Source organism: Nomascus leucogenys, chromosome 16 (assembly GCF_006542625.1).
Source record: "Nomascus leucogenys isolate Asia chromosome 16, Asia_NLE_v1, whole genome shotgun sequence".
NCBI classification, from domain to species: Eukaryota; Metazoa; Chordata; class Mammalia; order Primates; family Hylobatidae; genus Nomascus; species Nomascus leucogenys.
This window is the reverse complement of record NC_044396.1, coordinates 40,245,811-40,266,808: the sequence shown is the minus strand read 5'-3', so window position 1 is coordinate 40,266,808 and position 20,998 is coordinate 40,245,811. Positions and strand designations below refer to the sequence as shown.

Here is a 20,998-nt window from a genome sequence, read left to right as displayed (position 1 = left end):
AAATCGCTGCTTGAAATGTCTTAAAACTGCTTTTTCTGCTTTCTTACAATTTAAATTTTAAAATGATGTGTTCAAGGTTACAAAGACACTCACTAGTATTTAGAAAGAAACAAGTGAAAAAATCACATTGCCTGTTTTGACTTATGACATAAAAGTTTCAAATGTAGTGACTAAAGAAGCTAAGATGTACTTGAAAGGAAAACAAAGAAATCTAAAAAGAAAGAATAGAAGAAAAGTATGGGTAAAAATGTCTGTTAAAATGTTAATCATTTTATATCAAAAAATTAAAGATGAAAGGGAAGAGTTTATGACAAGAAATGTTTAACATGAGCAACTATTAACTTACTGATTATTTACTGTTGAGTATTTTTTATAGAAAGATAATATATATCCTGAAAGTGCATGGAGCATAAAGTGTGGTATAGCAAATTATTTTAAACAAACATCTGTTCAACATGAACCAGGCTAAGAAAAAATACCCCAACTCAGAAGCTACCCATGTTTCCTTTCATTATCATTATCCTTTTCTACTCCCCTGGAGAGGATCTGGATTTAGGGTCCTTAGAGGAGTGGATTAAACACAACCAGAGGTAGAATTGGAGGATTAGAAAGTAGGTATGTGGGAATAACCAGATTTAAGTGTGGTTAAGAGACATGGAGACTACAATGCAAAGTGTCTATCCAGTAGGAGTTCCAGAAAGACAAGTAGGAAAGAATGAGCTAAAGGCAACATTTGAAAAGGTAATGATAGAATTATCCAGAAATAAAAAAAATCAGAAAATTTCAGAATGAGAATTATATTGATCCCAAAATAGGATTTAAAAAATAAATCTATACTCTTCATTGTGATCACAACATTGAAAGTCAGAGACAAAAATCGTTCATTCCCAAGTAATTTGCAGATTGCCTTCAAATGTACAGCACTTATATTTGCGGTAAACTTTACATCAGACAGAAAACAATGAAATATATTTAGAGTGTTAAGGAAAAATAACTGATTTCCTTCAGTTTTACATCCAGCTAAATTATCTGACAAGGTAAAATAAAAACATTTTTAGGCAAAGAATAGAGCTTTATTCAGGAGTATTTGCTGAAAGAACTACAAGTAGATGTGTTTCAGTAAGTAGGAGTTTGATCCAATAAGAAAGATGTGATTTGCAAAAAGCAAAATTGAACAAAGAAAGTTTTAAACATGTTGATAAATATGAATACACTTAGATTATTAAATTAAGGACTGAACAACTTTAAAGTAAGAAAAAATTAGAACATTAGACAATATTAATAGAAGAGTTATAAGGAGAGAGAACATAGTTCAATTATTTTACATGCCTCATTTTCGAGGTGAAGAGTGATACTGTGAATTCTGTTAAGTCAAGAGTGCTTATTAACAATTAAGATGGAATACTAACAAATAGATCCTTCCAGACTAGGAGAAGAAAAAAAGTGGATAAAGAAAACTGCATCAATCCACAAAAGGGAAGCAGGGATGGATTAAAAAGGCAGAGAAAAGGCTTGGGAAAGAGAAAATATAAAATAACTCATCAGAAATAAATTTAAATACATTACTGAAAACAATAGTCTATTGGAAGACATAATATTGAATTTTAAAATCCAGCTATATGCTATTTATAAGAGGTGTATCTGAAACATTATGACACTGAGAGGTGGAAAGTCGATAGGTAAACAAATATATCCACCAAGTTATACCGATCAAGATAAGGATGATGTAAGACTATTATAGTGTAATCACATATCATTAGATCATACTTAATGATAAAAGATGTAATTCACCTGAATTTAAAATTCATGAACCTTTACATACCTAACAAAATAGCTGCTGAAGAATAAAACAAGATTGAGAGAATTATAAGGATATATTTACGCAAATCCAATTATAGCAAGAAATTTTAATACTGCTTTCCCAGAAAGATTAGGAACAAAAATTAGTAGCAATATCTAAACATAGCTTAAAACACTGATGATATCTACTACATACAAAGCTAAACCATACCATCTTTTCAAGCAGTTATAGAACACTTATCAAGATTGATCACATGCAAAGATACAAAACCTCAACTCATAGCCAAGAATCGATTTCATAAAAATCTCTTCCTTTTATTACAATTTAAAGAAGTTTTAGAAAACAGCCATTTGCCAAGATAATTTTAGAGATTCTTTACGTTTCTCAGTAGGAAAATGAAATGATTACCAGCACTTAATAAGTAATTTTAGAATAACTGAATAGATTCAAAGATGAGAGAAACCTGCCAGGCTGAAGAAAGAATAATTAAAAGCTCAGAATGAAGGTTAGTTTCAGGAAAGTGTGTAGGGCAAATTCGTGAGAATTAAGGTTTTACCTTGGGGAGAAATAGAAAAAGATTGAATAATAATGGCAAAACTTATGACTTGGTCTTTCAGTTTATAAACTTTGAGACCCATTAGAAGATGTTGAGCAAGACAATGACTTGAAAGAGATTTAAAAACCAACCAGACTTTTCTATTTCTCTTTCAACTTTTATTGTAGATTCTGGAGGTACAAGTGCAGGTTTGTTACAAAGGTATACTACATGATGCTGAGATTTGGAATATGACAGAACCATTACCCAAGAAGTGAGCATAGTAACAAATAGGTAGTTTTTGAACACTTATCTCCCTCCCTACCTCTCCATCATGTATTCCCCAGGGTCTAATGTTCCCATCTTTATGTCCGTATGTACCCAATATTTAGTGCCCACTTACAAGTGGGAATATTTGTAAGTTTGTAGACTTACAATATTTAGCTCTCACTTACAATGAGAATATTTGTAAGTTTGTAAAGACAAACAGTATTTGTTTGTTGTCATTGTTGTTCCTGCATTCATTCACTTAGGATAATGGCCTTCAACTGCATTCAGGTTGTTGCAAAGGACATGATTCCATTCTTTTTCATGGCTGCATAGTATTCCAGGGTGTGTATGTAGTACATTTTCTTTACAGTCCATCACTGATAGGAACCTTTGTTGGTTCTATGTTTTTGCTATTGCTAATAGTGCTGTAATTAACACATGGACACATGGGTCTTTTTGGTGGAAGGATTTATTTTTCTTTGGGTATCCAGTAATGGGGTTGCTGTGTTGGATGGTAGCTCAACTTTTACTTCTTTGAGAAATCTTCAAACTGCTCTCTGCAGTGGCTGAACTAATCTACATTTCCAACAGTGTGGAAGCATTAGCTTTTCTCTGCAGCCCCAACAAGACCTGTTATTTTTTGACTTTTTAATGAAAGCCATTCTGACAGGTGCTAGATGGCATATTATTGTGGTTTTGATTTGCATTTCTCTGATGATTTGTGATAATGAACATTTTTTCATAAGTTTGTTGGCTGCCTGTATGCCTTCCTGTGAGAAGTGTCTGTTCTTGTACTTTGCCCGCTTATTAATAGGGTTATTTGTGTTTTGTTTGTTGATTTGTTTAAGTTCCTTGTAGATTCAGGATATTAGGCTTTTGTCAGATGTGTGGTTTGTGGATACTTTCTCCCAGACTGTAAGTTGTCTATTTACTCTGTTGATAGTTTATCTTGCTGTGCAGAAGCTCTTTAGTTTAATTAGGTCCCACTTGTCAATTTTTGTTTTCATTGCAATTGCCTTGAGGACTTAGCCATAAATTATTTGCCAAGACTGATGTTGAGAAGGGTATTTCTTAGGTTTTCTGCTAAAATTTTTACAGTTTGAGGTCTTATATTTAAGTCTTAAATCCATTCTGAGTTGATTTTTGTATATGGTGATATGTAGGGGTCTCGTTTCATCTTTCTGCATATAGATAGCCAGTTCTCCCAGCACCATTTATTGAATAGGGAATCATTTTCCATTGCTTAGTTTTGTTGACTTTGTTGAAGATCAGATGGCTGTAGAGGTGCAGTTTTATTTCTGGGTTCTCTATTCTGTTCTGTTTGTCTATGTTTGTTTTTGTGCTGGCACCATGTTTTGTTTAGTATAGCTTTGTAGAATAGTTTGATGTTGGATAATGTGATGCTTCCAGCTTTGTTCTTTTTGCTTAGAATTGCTTTGGCCACTCAAACTCTTTTTCTCTTTCATATGAATTTTAGAATAGGTTTTTTTTTCTAAATCTGTGAAAAATGACATTGGTGGTTTGATAGGAATAGCATTGAATTTGTAAATTGCCTTGGGCAGTATGGCCATTTGAACAATATTGATTCTTCCAATTTATGAGCATGAAATGCTTTTTTATTTATTGGTGTCATCTGTGGTTTCTTTCAACAATGTTTTGTAGTTCTCTTTGTAGCAATATTTCACTTACTTGGTTAGATGTAGTTCTAGATATTTTTTCTTTTTGTGGCTATTGTAAGTGAGGTTACATATTCAATGTGGCTCTCAGCTTGAACATTATTGGTGTACAGAAATGCTACTATTTTTTACACATTGATTTTGTATCCTGAAAATTTACTGAAGTCCTTTATCAGTTCTGGGAGGCTTTGGTGGAGTGTTTAGGGTTTTCATGGTATAGAATCATACAATCAGCAAATAGAGATAGTTTGACTTTTCTTCTATTTGGATGTCATTTATTTCTTTCTCTTATGTGATTGCCCTGGCTAGGACTTCCAGTACTATGTTGAATAGGAATGGTGAAAGTGGACATCCTTGCCTTGTTTTGGTTCTCAAGGGGAATGCTTCCAGCTTTTGCCCATTCAGTCTGATATTGGCTGTGGGTTTGTAATTGATGGCTCTTATTATTTTGAGGTATGTTCCTTTGATGCCTAGTTTGTTGAGGGTTTTTTTTTTATCATGAAGAAATGTTGAATTTTATAGAAAGCTTTCTCCACATCTACTGAGATGATCATATAATTTTTAAAAATTCTGTTTATGTGGTGAATGACATGTATTGATTTGCATATGTTGAACCAACTTTGTATCTCAGGACTAAAGCCTACTTGGTCGTGGTAAATTAACTTTCTGATGTACTGCTGGATTCAGTTTGCCAGCATTTTGTTGAGAATTTTGGGATTTATGTTTATCAGGGATACTGGCCCATGGTTTCCTTTTTTTGTTGTGTCTCTGCCAGATTTTAGTATCAGGATGATATTCACTTCATAGAATGAGCTAGGGAGGATCCTTCTTCCTTGATTTTTTGGAATAGGTTCAGTAGAATTGGCACAAGCTCTTCTTTGTATGTCAGGTAAAATTTGGCTGTGACTCCATGTAGTCCAAGCCTTTTTTGATTGGTAGGATTTTTATTACAGATTCAATTTCAGAAACTCATTATCATTATTATTGTTATTATTATACTTTAAGTTCTGGGATACATGTGCAGAACATGCAGGTTTGTTACATAGGTATACACGTGCCTTGGTTTCTGCACCCATCAACCTGTCATCTACATTAGGTATTTCTCCTAATGCTATCCCTCCCCTAGCTCCCCACTCCCCAACAGGCCCTGGTGTGTGATGTTCCCCTCCCTGTGCCCATGTGTAAGAACTCATTATTTATCTATTCAGGGTTTCAGCTTCTTTCTGGTTTAATTTGGGAGGTCGTGTGTTTATAGGAATTGTCCATTTCCTCTTAATAGACTCTCTGGGTCTTTTGTATTTCTGTGGGAATTGTTGTAGTATCTTTGTCATTTCTGGTTGTGCTTATTTGAAACATCTCTCTTTTTTTTTTTGTTAATCTAGCTAATGTTCTATCAATCCTCTTTATCCTTTCCAGTAACCAACTTTTGGTTTCATTGATCTTTTGTATGGATCGTGTGTCTCAGTTTCATGTAGTTCTGCTCTGATTTTGGTTATTTTATTTTTTAAAATTGATTTTTTAAAAAATTAGAGGTGGGGTCTCACTCTGTCACCCAGGCTAAATTGTAATGGTTCAATCGTGGCTTACTGCAGCCTTGACCTCCCAGCCTCAAACAATCATTCCACCTCAGGCTCCTGAGTAGCTGAGACTACAGGCAAATGCCAGCACACTCAGCTAATATTTTCATTTTTTGTAGATATAGGGTCTTGCTACATTGCCTAGGGTGGTCTCAAACTCCTGGGCTCAAAAAGTCCTCCTGCCTCAGCCTCCCAAAGTGCTGGTATTACAGGCATGAGCCACTGTGCCCAGCCAGTTATATTTTTTCTTCTGCTTCACTTTGGGGTTAGTTTATTCTAGTTTTTTTTTTTTTTTAGTTCCTCTAGATTGTTAATTTGAGATCTTTCTTAACTTCTTCATGTAGGCGTTTAGCTTTATAAACTCTCCTCTTAATATTGCTTTTGCTGCATTCTAGAGATTTTGGTATGTTTTGTTTCTATTTTAATGAATTTCAAAGAATTTTTTGATTTGTTTTAATTTTGTTGTTTACCCAAAAGTCATTCAGGATTAAGTTGTTTAATTTCCGTATTTTGAGAGATATTCTTGGTATTCATTTTTTATTTTTATTACACTGTGTCTGAGAGTATGGTTGGTATGATTTTGATGTTTTTGCATTTATTGAGACTCGCTTTATGGCTAAGTACATGGTCATCTTCCATGTACAGATGAGAAGAATGTATGTTCTGTTATTATTGGATAAAGTGTTCTGTAGCTGTCTATCAAGTCTGGTTGGTCAAGTGTCAAATTTAAGTTCAGAATTTCTTTGCCTTCTTGTTGAATTGAACTAATTATCATTATGTAGTGCCCTTATTTGTCCTTTTTTTTATAATTGGTGGTTTAAAGTCTATTTTATCTTATATAAGAATAGCAACCTCCTACCCTTTTTTGTTTTCCAATTACATGAGAGATCTTTCTCCATCCTTTTACTTTGAGCCTTTGAGTGTCATTACATGTGAGAAGAGTCTGTTGAAGACAGCAAAAGATTGGGTCTTTTTAAAAATCCGACTTGCAACTCTGTGCCTTTTTAATGGACCATTTAGACTATTTATATTCAAGGTTAACATTGATATGTGATGTTTTGATCTTCTTGTTTAGCTGGTTGTTTGGTAGGCTTGACTGTGTCGTTGCTTTATGGGGTCTATCTATGCGGTATGTACTTAAATATGTCTTGGTGATAGTAGGCATCATTCTTTTGTTTCCATGTTTAGAACTCCCTTAAGGTCCTCTTATAAGGCTGTTCTAGCGTTAACCAATTCTCTTAACATTTGCTTGTCTGGGAAGAATTTTATTTATCCTTCACTTATAAAGTTTAGTTTGGCTGGATATGAAATTCTTGGTTGGAATTTCTTTTCTTTAAGCATTTTGAGAAAAGTTCCCCAATCTCTTCTGGCTTGCAAGGTTTCTGCTGAGAAGTCTGCTGTTAGCCCTATGGGGCTCCCTTTGTAAGAAATCTAACCCTTTTTTCTAGCTTCCTTTAAGGTTTTTTTTTCATGTTGACCTCACAGAATCTGATGACTATGTGTCTTGGGGGCATCTTGTGTAATATCTCGCAGGGATTCTCTGAATTTCTTGAATTTGCATGCTGATGTCTCTAGCAATATTGGGGAAATTTTTGTGGACTATATTCTCAGATATGTTTTTCCAGTTGTTTACTCTTCTTCATTTTCTCTCAGGAATGCCAATGAATTGTAGGTTTGGTCTCCTTATGTAATCCCATATTTCTGAGATTTTATTCCTTCTTTTTAATTCTTTTTTCTCTCTTTTTGTCTGACTGGGTTGATTCGAAGAACCAATTTTTGAGCTCTGAGATTCTTGCCTCACCTTGGTCTGTTCTGTTGTTAATGCTTCTAACTGTATTATGAAATTCCTGTAGTGATTTTTTCAATTCCAGAAGTTCAATTTGGTTCTTTCTTAAAATGTCTACATTATCTTTCAACTATTGAGTCATTTTATTGGCTTCCTTGGATTAGGTTTCAACTTTCTCCTTATCTCATTGAGCTTCCTTGCCATCCAGATTCTGAATTCTATGTCTGTCATTTCAGCCATTTCAATCTGATTAGGATCCATTGCTGGGGAGTCAGTACAGTCATTTGGAAGTAATAAGATGCTCTGATTTTTTTAATTGCCTGAGTTCTTGCACTGATTCTTACTCATTTGAGAGGGCTGGTGTTCCTTTATCTCTTTGAAGTTGCTGTCAGTTGTATGGAGCTTTTTGTTTTTATGTTATTTCCCTTGAGGTTTTGACTGTGGTGTATGTTGAATATAGTTGAATGACTTTGCTTCTGTGTGCTTTCCGAATATCTAGGCCCTGTGTGGGAACTTAATTTGTGGCTAGATTTTTGCATTGTGTTTCATGGGTGATATGTGCTGAAAGAATTTTTGTTTGGTGGTGTATTTCAGGCTGCAATTCAGTAGATGGTGCTTAAGAGTAAGGGCTGACAGATAGACTCTTCCTCAGCTGTGCACTTCTTTTGTATTTCAGCTTGTTCTTATTTGCTACAGTGCTATGAGGGTGGGGGAGACAGGAAGTGTGAGATATACTTCCTTGCCAAGTCTATTCCTGGGCCTTGGAAGACCCTCCTCCAATCACTGTTGACACACCTACATTTTCTTAGGCCCAAAGGGGCCCTGACAGGCTGTGCTACCCTCACTCCTAGGGGAAACTCGAGCCAAAGGATAGCTTATCAGGAGACTCGCAACTACCTAGGGGCCCACTGGTCCTCTGTGCTTTGTGATATGTCTATGGATGGTGTGTTTGTGTAGGAGGTCAATGGCAGAGGACCCCAGGCATGGTGGAGTTGTTTTGGCTATGCAGTTGGTGTAGTGCTCAAGGCTTGGGATTTTTGTGCAGCAGATGGCTGCGGGGACTGCCCAGCCTGTGCTCCCTTGACTAGGTCTCCTGGTGGCTGCCCTCTAGCTTACTTGATCTGCTGGTTTTGTCCCAAGCCTTCTGCACCCAGGTCGCTGGGCTGTCAGGTGTTTCAGGCCATGGAGCTCCCTCAGGCAGAGACTGTGGCTAGCAGAAAGGCCACAACCTTCCCATACTAGCCCTGTGGCGGGGAGGCACACCCAGCACACACACCTATGCCAGAACACAAATCTGCGTTTTACTCTTCTCAGTGTTCTGAGATTGGCAGTTCCTCCTCTGCACAATCTCTAGTCACAGATCTCAGCTTGATATCCTTCAGCTGTGTGCCTGGACCCTGGGAGGATGGGATTGAGCCTGTGGTTTTGTCCTTTAGCCCTTTGGGGTCTAGCTCTGGCTGTGCTGGGAAGGCTGTAGTGCTCTCAGGCTGCTGGCAAAGCACTCACCCTGGGTAGTGGAGGCTGTGTTGTGTGCATGCTCTTATGGGAGCCGCCGGGCAGGGGCCTTGGGAGGGTCCAGAGACAACGGAGCATACAGATCAGATTGGCCCCAGTCCTGTAGGAAAGGCAGCCCTGCTCTATCCCAGCCCAGCAGTCAGCAGGGGCTGGAGTGACTCACAGCAAGATGGAGAGCCTTGGGGCATGGGCACCTATGCTTACATTTTGCTGGAGTTGCCCCGTGTGTAAAACCTGGGCTCCATGCAGGCTCAAGCTCTGCCTCTGCCTTCTCTCTGGCAGATCCTCTGCCAATTAAAATGTCTATGGGGGTCGTGGGATCTCTTGCAGCTAGGATCCCAGAGGTCCATTGTGGGGGTGTGGTGCCCTGCAGTTTCCTTCACTCACCTCTTCTTTAGGACCTGATCAGAACTAGGAATGGGTCTTGGCACTTGGTGACTCTGTGCAGGCTTCTCAGCTTCCATCCTATTCAGCCTCAGTGGCTGTGTTTCCCCTCTAGCAACTCTCAGTGTTTTCCCTCAAAAGATCTGTTTAAAGTATGATGGCTTTTTCAATATTTTGGCTTCTCTTGATGGGAGAAGGGCTTCCTGGTTGAATCTAGTTGGCTGTCTTTCACACTTTTCGTAATGTTGAGGTTTAGCTATGGAAATTTAGGCCATTCTAAATAAATTCAAATTCTAGTAAACATGGTAAATATGATTGATAGTTCCAGTAGATTATAAGCAAACTTTACAACTATACTATAATTTGTGGTTGATGGTGCTTTTGTATATGGAAGATTTTTTTTTTTGAGACAGAGTCTCACTCTGTTGCCCATGCTGGAGTTCAGTGGTACAATTATAGTTCGCTGCAAGCTTGAACTTCTGAGCTCAAGCAATCCTCTTGCCTCAGCCTCCGAGTAGCTGGGACTACAGGCCTATGCCACTACATTTGGCTAATTTTTAGATTTTTTTGTAGAGATAGGGTCTCACTGTGTTGCCCAGGCTTGTCTCAAGCTCCTGGCCTCAAGCAATCCTCCCACTTCAGCCTCCCATAGTGCTGGCATCACAGGTGTGAGTCACTGTGTGTGACCACAGAAGATAGTTTTAATTTGTGTGGTGATAACTTATTTGTCAATATTTCTGGTATCTAGCTACAGCACCTAGTTCTTAGAAAGCACTTAACAAATGATTGTTGCAATGAAACACCTTAATAGAAGTTATTTGTATGTCTTCATTAAATCAAATATGTTTATTTGTACATTTTCAAGGAAAAATAGAATATATTCACACATATTCTACCTCTTCAAACCTTTGTGTTTTTACATATGACTGCTATTTGCATCAAATTGACAATGTGAATGGAATATATTGAAACATGAAGACTTTGATTTTTTGGGAAGGAACATCATGATTCATGAGCAAACAAGTTTTATGAGCATAATGAAGAGGTTATGGACAAAGAGGGAAATTACTAGGAAAAGGAATGATGCATTTTGAATTTATAGGTGTGATGTGCTACTGCCTGTTTTATATCATTTTTAACATAATGAATCTCGGTGAATTCTATTGCGTTGTGTAGCCAGATGATAGATAGCACATACACATCTGGTAGCCTTTGAAATTTTGGGCTGCAAAGTTTTGGAACAAAATTCCAGAAACTTAAGTCACCTTCTGAAAAATGTGATTTCATCATTTGTCATATTCCTTTGCAAGTAGTCTTTTTTTTTGTTTGTTTGTTTGTTTTTTGTTTGTTTTTTTTGTTTGTTTTTTTCTTAAACTGTTTTGCTTTTTCTTTTTTTTTAATTTTTTTATTTTTATTTTTTATTTTTATTATACTTTAGGTTTTAGGGTACATGTGCACAATGTGCAGGTTTGTTACATATGTATCCATGTGCCATGTTGATTTCCTGCACCCATTAACTCGTCATTTAGCATTAGGTATATCTCCTAATGCTGTCCCTCCCCCCTCCCCCCACCCCACAACAGTCCCTGGAATGTGATGTTCCCCTTCCTGTGTCCATGAGTTCTCATTGTTCAATTCCCACCTATGAGTGAGAACATGCGGTGTTTGGTTTTTTGTATTTGGGTTCAGTGTTAGATAATTTCAGAATTGCATTTAAAACAATTAAAATTCTTAATACTAAATGAGCCCCTTGAATGGGGAACATTAAGAAAAAATATTATTTCTTGAACTCCCGACCTCAGGCAATCTGCCTGCCTCGGCCTCCCAAAGTGCTGGGATTACAGGCGTGAGGCACTGCACCCAACCTTGAAAAAACATTCTTTCTGATGTTCGTTTCATGCTACTTACACTGAGAAACTTCGCAGGTGATATGGATAGGGGCATCCAGTTTCTCCTTTTCTTGCCTTTGTCTTGCATTGCTGGCTATTCAAAAGCATGCCTGTTTTTTTCTGAAACTAATCTGTTCAAAAATGACAACTCGAATTTCTTTTTTGGCTAATTGGTACTTCATCTTCACATTGGGCTTTTCTCACCCAATGGCTGAAGAAGATCAGATTGTCTCCATCTTTCTTGCCTTCACTCTGTGATTCCACTCTAAAACATAAAAGTCAAATATGACCATTGTCTGGTTCTTTCTTATCTTTCATGACAAACAATGGTTAGATAAGAATGATGATTTATTCATCTCTTTAACAAGCTTTACTGTTTTTACCTATGTGAGAATAGGTTGTTATTCTTTAGTGTGGGTACATTTTGAAATTAGTGGGAAAATGTTTACCTGGCTTTATAAAACAAATACATGAGTTAAGGGGAGAACTATGGAATTTTCCTAATGGACTTTTTCTTTCTCTGGGAATGACGTTTTTGTGGGTGACACCTAGTCGGTGTTTAGAAAATATGTATTGAGTGATGAAGATGGAGGAGAGTAGATTTCCTTTATCTATGCCTAACACATTCATTAGTACTAAGCATACACATGTGAAAATCTATATACCTTCTCATACATAATCATTAAATATTTTTAAAGGAAAAAAATCTTGGCCAGAAAAAAAATCTGTAAAAATTTCTAACATATGTTTCTGTGTCAGTAGCTTTGCATTTATTGTTAAAAATAACTCATGCAGGCACTCCCTTTCTTATGATTATTGATGTATATGGTGTTGCACAGCTGAACCCACTTGCACACAATGGATTATGCACTATATTGATAAATGGGACTTTTCTAGTATATCCAAATGGTGCACATCAGAGAAAGGGGCCTGATATTCAACAACTTGGTAGGTTAGGTGTGTTATTTATTGCTCAGTCATATAATTATATTTGGCTTTGAGCCCATGCTGGTTTGAATAGGAATATTTCTTTTACACTAACAAAATATGAAAGAATACTGAATGACTCATGGAAGGAGGTAAAAGGATTACATATTACCATCTGGTGATTTCTTTTCTGAAAAGTGGGCATTCAAATGTATAAAAATGTGCTGAAGTGTCTGTCATACGGGAGCGCTTGCTTCAGTGTCCAAATTCATGCCACTCAGGAAGGCAGAACATCTCAACCTCATTTCCCTCTATCAAATGTTGACTCAGAGCCTTTGTTCAGGGTGTAATCTTGAAATAGGAAGAAGATAACTAGGATTTAAAGTGAAATAATTAAAATTATTCAGATAAAATAAATTTAACAAATTGGGTAGACATGAAACATAGCTATATAGTACTATATTCTCAGTCTTGTTAACAGTTTTAAACATGAATGGGATTAAATAATATACATGTATAACATATATTTCCAGCCACTCATTGGATTTGGAAGATGACACTCGACTTAATATGTTTGATGATGGCACACTCATGATCCGAAACACCAGAGAGTCAGACCAAGGTGTCTATCAGTGCATGGCCAGAAATTCCGCCGGGGAAGCCAAGACGCAGAGTGCCATGCTCAGATACTCCAGTCTTCCAGGTAAAACTATTATTTTCTAGTTCTATCAATTATCTGCACTGGAAAATGACCTAATATTGCTGCTTTAGAGTATGTAATGCTTCAAAGTGAAACTATTCCCATTGGCTGTGATTTTTTAAATTTCGCTTTAGAGAAACTTGAATTTTTTCTCTTGAAGTTTATTTTAATTTCCTGCCTTAGTTCCTTTCTGGTACAGCACATTGTGATTCCAAGACTTTTCTATTCTCCTTTTGATTCCCCGTCCAGCTATCCAGCATCCTTATGCAGAGTGAACCAGTGTTACCTAGGTAGGAATATTACTCTTTTCAGAAATTCATTCAATCATTCATTCATCATGAATTAATCCAACACGTATTTATTGAATGCCCACTGAGCTAGCTGTTGAAGATTGCATGGTTATCAACCACGTTCCTTATTCAACTTTCCAGGGGCTTTGCTTTGTCATAATTTCAGTGGCTTATATAAACCAGACATAATGACTACAACAAATTTTCATTAACAGCATGTTGACATGATGGAAATACATTGTCTCTCACCTTACTGAGCCTATCACCTATTAGATGATAGCCATAATTCAAGAAATAAGTTTTATTATGTGTAAGGAGAGGGGAGAGAAGCATAAAGGACAGTTGTGTGCTGGTAAGTGTTTGTAAATTGGCTCTGAGGAGCAGGGAGCCCTGACTTGCAGCATTTGTCAGTATCTGTTGTATAAATAATCTCACCACGGCCAATTCCTAGTTACCAAAATAATATCACTGAATGTGGAGTTGGGAAGAGATGCACAGAAGTTCATCATAATATAGCATTTCTAGCATGCAGACACAGTAGGCATGATAACCCTGAGACTGAAGATAATAATAAAATGTAGTAAAAAATAGGGATGAATTTGTTAGTTTTGATGTTGATAAAATTTATTTGATTGTAAGTTTATTTAGTTAAAACTTTAAGAATGGCTTTGTGTAGCAGTCAGCTTGCAGAATACTGAAAATTTGACAACTGGCTCTCCAGAGCCGGCTCCAGCCCATCCCAGTGGAGGGGAGCATTTGGAGCAGCAGCCTCGGAGGATTGCATTCATTCAAGTCTTCCCAAGAGCATTGACCTTTAAGTTGAAAGCAGCAACAAGTGGGAGACAGCCAGAGAAGTAGGGTTGAAGCATCATTTTAGGAGAAAAGACAGCATAGGGAAGACAGAGCAAGGCACATTCAAGAGATGGAGATCCTGGAGCATACAGAGGAGAGGCTGGGAATGACACGAGATTTGGTGAGGTGTAAAGTAGGGTCAGATCACTCAGGCTATTCATGACGCTACACTGAGATGATCAAAATTGGATTTTTCTTTTAGAAAAATGTCTCTGGTGGCAGTTCAGAGAACAAACAGGAGGGCATGGTAAGATAGGCATGTCAGGATGAGGAAGTTAGCAGCGGCAATTGCCACAGGGCAGAAGAGAGCTGGTGGCGGCATGGATAGGGCAGTGGCAAAGTGAATGGAGGAAATTGCAGTTAATCAAGAGGTTTTCCAGGAAAAAAAGACACTTGAGTTAGTGATTGATTGCATATGATAATTCCTCAGATAGTTCCCAAGTAATTTCTTTAAAAAAATGTTTGTAGAGACAAGGTCTCACTCTGTCACCCAGGCTGGAGTGCAGTGGCATGATCATAGCTCACTGCAGAGTGAAACTCCTGTCCTTAAGCGATCCTCCTGCCTAGGCCTCCAAAGTGCTGGGATTACACCAAGTAATTTCTGATTGAAACACCACTGTCTCCTTCCAAAGCCTCCTTCCCTTCTGCCTCTAGGTCAAGTCTGACCCTGCACACAGGAGCATTTCTACTTTGAGAACATGACTTCCTCTTGATCCTTTCCTAATGTCCTCAATTCTCTTTTTAAATCTCTTTTGCCTGCCTAAAATGTGGTGTTCCTTATAGCGCTGTCCTCCCCTCCCTTTCTCTAGTCCCCCGTGCCCTAATCACAGTTTTTTCCTCTTCCATCTGAGCTCTTCTCAAACCTTCAGCTTTCATACTTCATGTAAAATTTATAGTCTTTATTGCTGAGATCCTTCCTGAGATTTCAACAGACATTGCCAGGACTTTCTTTTTATCTTCACATGTAAATCTTTACATCTCTCGAACACATTTGCCTACACAAACCCACAGCATCCTGTGTTTGCTATCTCTGTTGGTATCATTACTCTCCTCCAGTAACCTCCGATTCACCCTCTAGTGCTACTCCTTCTTCCACAATTCTCTAAAAATTTAGTTCCAAGATGCATCAGATTATCTCCTTTTCCAGTTCTACTACCACTGACTTACTTCAGAACATTTATTTCAATTATTATAATAGCTTTCCCTATACTTTCCCTTACCTCTTCCCAGAATGTTCTCCTATCACATTTACACCTAACCCTGAGACAATTCTTTCCAAGGCATATTGTGGTTTTACAGATGATGGGTTCTGTCCTCTGTTCATGCAGCTAGAGTAGGAGCATACAAGAAGGAGTGTGTTTGTTCATCTCTGTATCTTTCCAACATTCCAGCATGTTACTAATAGACTTAAGACATTAGATATTGTTAGGAATTAAATTTAAACATTTATTGTTGAATTGGATTAATTGAATTTATTTCCACTCTCCAGAGTATGTTCATCTCAGGAATGGATGATCCCCCCTCCCCAAACTTAGAATCAATCATTAGGCATTTTTAACACCTTAGCAAATATTTAATTTTTGCCTGAGATTCCCAGAAAAGAGAAACTCCTATGAATTTCTAAGAGTGGAACTCCTTATATGAAAGTCTAAATTTTCTATTTACATGGATACTTGATGAATCAATTTATAATACGTTTAGCTGAAAGTAACTGAAAGCTTGGCTAGATATGGCTTAAATGCATAGCTTCTATGTGTGTGTGTTTGTGTGTGTGCTTGTGTATTTTAATTGTATGCCACAAGTAGGACAAGGGTAGTCTGTCGCAGAGCTGCCATATTACCCACAGTGAGCCAATAATATTTTTCTTTCTGCTTTTTGATCTGCTTTGCACATAGGTTTCTTTATTCCTCATAATTTTCACCTCTTAGTCACAGAGTGTCTCCTGTAACCCAAATGCATTCCTGCCCAAATTCCAGGTAGCAAACAGGAGGAAGAAATGACTACTTAGACTTAGCACTTTTATATATTCCCAGTGACATGTGCCTAAACTGTGTTTAAAAAAATGTGAGTATTCTTAAGAGAGAATGTTTGAACATTTAGCCCCTAAAATAAGGAATATGTATTGTGTAGGTGCTTTGCAGTATCTATAATACATCGTGATATCAAGGCAAGCAATCTTTTTAAAAAAGTATGTACTTACAGCAAATCCACATTTCATTATTTTAGATTTAAATCTCTGGGAATTAAATATATATATGTGTAATATTTTAGTTTAAAGGCATTTTGAAAATGACAATAATCTTAAAAACACAATGCAGAATAAATAAATCTTCCTAACTGCTACTTGCTGGATTTTGTTTTGTTCCCCCTTTACCATCAGCCAAACCAAGCTTTGTAATCCAGCCTCAGGACACAGAGGTTTTAATTGGCACCAGCACAACTCTGGAATGTATGGCCACAGGCCACCCACACCCCCATATCACTTGGACCAGGGACAACGGATGGGAGCTGGATGGATCCAGGCACGTGGCAACGTCCAGTGGACTTTACTTACAGAACATCACACAACGGGATCACGGTCGATTTACCTGTCATGCCAACAATAGCCACGGCTCTGTTCAAGCTGCAGCAAACATAATTGTACAAGGTATGGGAGCAGAAGGTCATGATTAAAATGTTCCTCCTGCTACACTCAGAAAATTATTTTTCAACTTAAATAATGTCATGTACATCAGTGGAGAGATATTTTTATTTGCCAATTATTTTTTGACACAATAAGATTTTCAAAGCTAATCTGTTTCAAGTTAAAAGTTGTTTTTTTTTCTTTCCTACTTCAATCTTTATCCAAAGGTCAGAATCAACCATTAGCAACAAAAGAGATGGAGTCATTAATCTGGAAGGAAACTGTCAAGAGATATTTGTGCTTCAGAATATTTTACAGATACAGGAAAGACAGTACAGATATGAAAGTGAAAAGGCTGTGCCCTGTGTTCATAGTCACTTACCAAACTGTCTACTCAACAGAGCTTGAGGACATGCTGAAGGCTCCTACGAGGCCAGGCTGTGTAACAACAGCAATAATAAAACTATTCTGAATCCAGAAATTAATTTATATGCATGGGCATGCAATCATGTTATAAAGAAGGCACATTCTTCTTTGTACTTGAGTTCTCAGCCTGGGGTGGCCCCTTCCTTTCTGGTGTGTGTGCGTGCATGCGTGTGTGTATGTGTGTGGATGTGTTTGTGTGCGTGCGTGTGTTTGTGTGTGTGTGCATGTGTCCTTGCATGCCATCTTCCTGTAGGGTTAGAGTTTAGTAAACAGCAGAATATAAGTGCTATTGGAGTCATATCAAAGGTCCAGTTTTTTCTAAAATAGTTTTTCATCAGTTGACGAGAGTACGGTAATTTACATGATCCATTTTAGGGGCTTCCTGATATCGTGCATATTTTGGTTGAGTTAAGTTTCATTATTTTAAGATTTGCATAGGATGTTATCTACCAAAACACTGAACCCAATGAAACACAGAACAGAGAAAAATGGAAGTGGCCAGCCTAGTGCAGTGCCTGAGTTGGGAGGGCTGCAGAACAGTGAGCCCCAGTGGCCCCAAGAGTGGTCTTGGCCCCCACAAAGCACAAGGCTTCCTCCAGCCTAGGCTTTCTGCATTCAGAGAATGTTTTCTAAATTGAACTCTTTAGCATCAACTCCTTAAGTAGCAATAGATCAATACTTTCTTGTTCCTATTTACATGTCTCAGGAAAAAAAAATTGTGTTTTTCCCTAGAACTGCTATCCCAAATATACTTTCCTTGCTCTAATAAGAAGGCGCAGAAATGAAATATTTTCTTGAGATCTTTGGTAACTCCTGGGGGAAATTATTTTGAAAGGACCCAAACATTATTTTTAACTTTTAATATGTTGAGATTGAAAAATGCCTTCAAAGAAATTGTGTTTGGGTTTTGTTTTGCTTACATCATTTTGTGCTCAATGTCTGTTTTTTAGAAACCTAATGCCTGATCACTTTCACACTTTAGTGGTTGCCTGTATTCCACACTGTGCTAGGCTTTTGTTTGTCAGCTTTTTCCATGTACTTCCTTCCTATGCTTCCATCTGCCCATCTGCGTCAATCATTGCTTAACAGAACTCTGGTAACCTTTACCATCCTGCCTATTTCTTCTACCACAATATGCTAATGATTTCTTGTTGCCAGTGAGTTTGCACTGAAATGGCCATCTGCTTGTCCTTTGTTATTTGCGACCATGTACTTGTGTCACTTTTGGATCTGTGTGCCCAGATTTTTAATTGATTTTGAAATGGTCCATTAACCATTCTATACATTTATTTAAAAGGCTGATTTTATTTGCCTAATCATAGATTAAACATTTTAAGATGCATCCTTTTGTGTCATTTTAACAGGTTTCTATCCATGTTCTTGATCTTTTAATGTCTATTTAAACTGAGATCACAGTTACCCACAGATAAACTTCCTTTCTTAGACTGACTGGAACAAATATAAATAATAAATAAAATGACACAAAAAAGCTTCAATGAAAGATATGAATCACAGTGTGAACATATAGGTCAAAAGGCCTATGGTCATCCACAGTGTAAATCAAAATGCTTTATGTGTGAGGCAGCACCTTAATGGGTAGCCAGAATATTAGATTTTAATAAAATAGCAAAACACTTCATCTCGGCATGTGCTATTTTAGCACTGGAGGTGGGACTCAGAAGGCCATCATTTTAAATGGAAAGCCCAAAGATGTCAGCTTCATCATTCCTGTCTAATTATTCCACCTTCTCTGCCTGCTTTGGTGATGTTCATAATTTCTTCATTGACCTAGCAAGCTGCTCATTTTAGTGTTAGAAACAAATGTAAATTGACTATTTTCTTAAATGTTTTCTATACTTTGCTAAGATGTGGATCTTGGGTTCTGTTAAAAGTGAGAACATATGAAGTGAAGTTTAACAATTCTTTTCACACAGACTTGGCTAACTGTGAACTTTAATTATTATTGAAGTTATTAAATGTTAATATTTTTAATAATTAAAATAAAATTGAATTTTAATATTTTAATAATTATTAAAGTTATTATTATTCAAAAGTTGAAATCAAATTTCCCAACACTAGAACCAGGACCACATTATTTCTTTTAACTACTACCATCTTTTGTTATATAGCTCTTTTACTGTGTCATGAATCTATTTTTAATGTAGAAATAATTTTGTTCTTTTTAAGTTGTTCTTAGTAATTTTGGGAGTTAGTGTAATGTTCTGGAAAGAACATCAGGCTGGGGGTTGAGCGGCTCAGATTCTCTACTATCTTTTCTACTTATTAGTTCTGACCGAGAGAAATTCAATCCTACCTCCTACAGTCTGAATTTTCTCATCTGTGCAGTGAGGAGCCTGAGATTGCTGATTTGTGGGCTGTTTTCCAGCTTGACTTTTCTAGAACTCTATTACAAATAGCTTGCAGGAATTCCTGAGGGTTTCCATGAATTTGTGTGACTTGGAAATTTATTTTATACCATAGTTATTTAGGCCAGCACCTTACTTAGTTAGAATGGATGAAGACTTTAAGAAACTCTTCAGTACTTGCACACAGTATGAAACTTGCAACAAATACACTTTGCCAAATATTATTTACTTTATCATGTTTCTTGTATTTCCAGATGCAGGTGAAAAGAAGGGGGTAGTAGGAATTGTGCAAAAATCTAACAAGGCAGAGAGAAATGATTCGTCAAGTTGTCAAAGGCATTTGAACCAGAGTGACTCCATCTTGAATGAGGGCTGGGTAAAATGAGGATGAGACCTGCTGGGCTGGATTCCTAGCAGGTTTGGCATTTTTAGTGACAGGATGAGATAGAAGGTTGGCACAATATAAAGGGCACAAAGACCCTGCTGATAAAACAGGATGCAGTAAAGGAGCTGGCAAAAACCTGCCAAAACCAAGATGGCGATGACAGTGACCCCTGGTTGTTCTCATTGCTCATTATATGCTAATTATAATGCATTAGCATGTTACAAGACACTCCTACCGGCACCAGGACAGTTTACAAATGCCAAGGCAATGTCGGGAAGTTACCTTTTATGGTCTAAAATGGGGAGGAACTCTAAGTTCTGGGAATTGCCCACCCCTTTCCAGAAAACTCGTAAATAATCCACCCCATGTTTAGCACAAAATTGAGAAATAACTATAAGTATACTCAGCCCAGCAGCCTATACTGCTTCTCTGCCTGTGGAGTAGCCATTCTTTATTCCTTTACTTTCCTAATAAACCTGCTTTCACTTTACTCTATGGATTTGCCTCATATTCTTTCTTGCACAAAGTCCAAGAATCCTTTTTTGGGATCTGGATTGGGACCCCTTTCCAGTTACAAAGTCATCTGCGAAAGTTCTTTTGATCACTTAGGCATTACTGGGGATCATTGCGCTCTTCTTAAATGGCCACATTGATTTATTTTTTTATTCAATCGAAGAGTCACGGACAGAATCGCTTTTCAGGAATGGCATATGCAGCTATTAGCTATTTCTTATTTATACAAAATCAATAATACAAAATCTGAATATTTGGAACTCTGAATTTTGACATAAATGTGACTTTTCAAAAGCATAATTTCAAGTGTTGTAGAAACATTAATCTTAAGGAGCTTATTTTTCTTTCTGAAATCAAAAGATCAACTCGTTTCAAATTTTATTGTGCATGTGAAAGTTTGGAGGAAACGGTTTTGTTAATAGTTTAAAGTACAATTTGTAGCTTTAAATATGTTTATCACATCTAGTAAAATGATAACCAATA

General features: G+C 37.1%; 1 protein-coding gene across 2 annotated transcripts in view; it reads left to right on the top strand.

Annotated features, from left to right (window-relative positions):
• The window catches only part of PXDNL (peroxidasin like), a 330,955-nt gene that overhangs the window by 181,634 nt on the left and 128,323 nt on the right, over window positions 1-20,998 (top strand). For both annotated transcript variants that reach the window (XM_030795454.1, XM_030795455.1), the window contains 2 exons: window positions 12,894-13,063; window positions 16,583-16,849. In XM_030795454.1, the coding sequence (XP_030651314.1) occupies window positions 12,894-13,063; window positions 16,583-16,849 (437 nt within the window). The remainder of the gene's footprint in view (window positions 1-12,893; window positions 13,064-16,582; window positions 16,850-20,998) is intronic.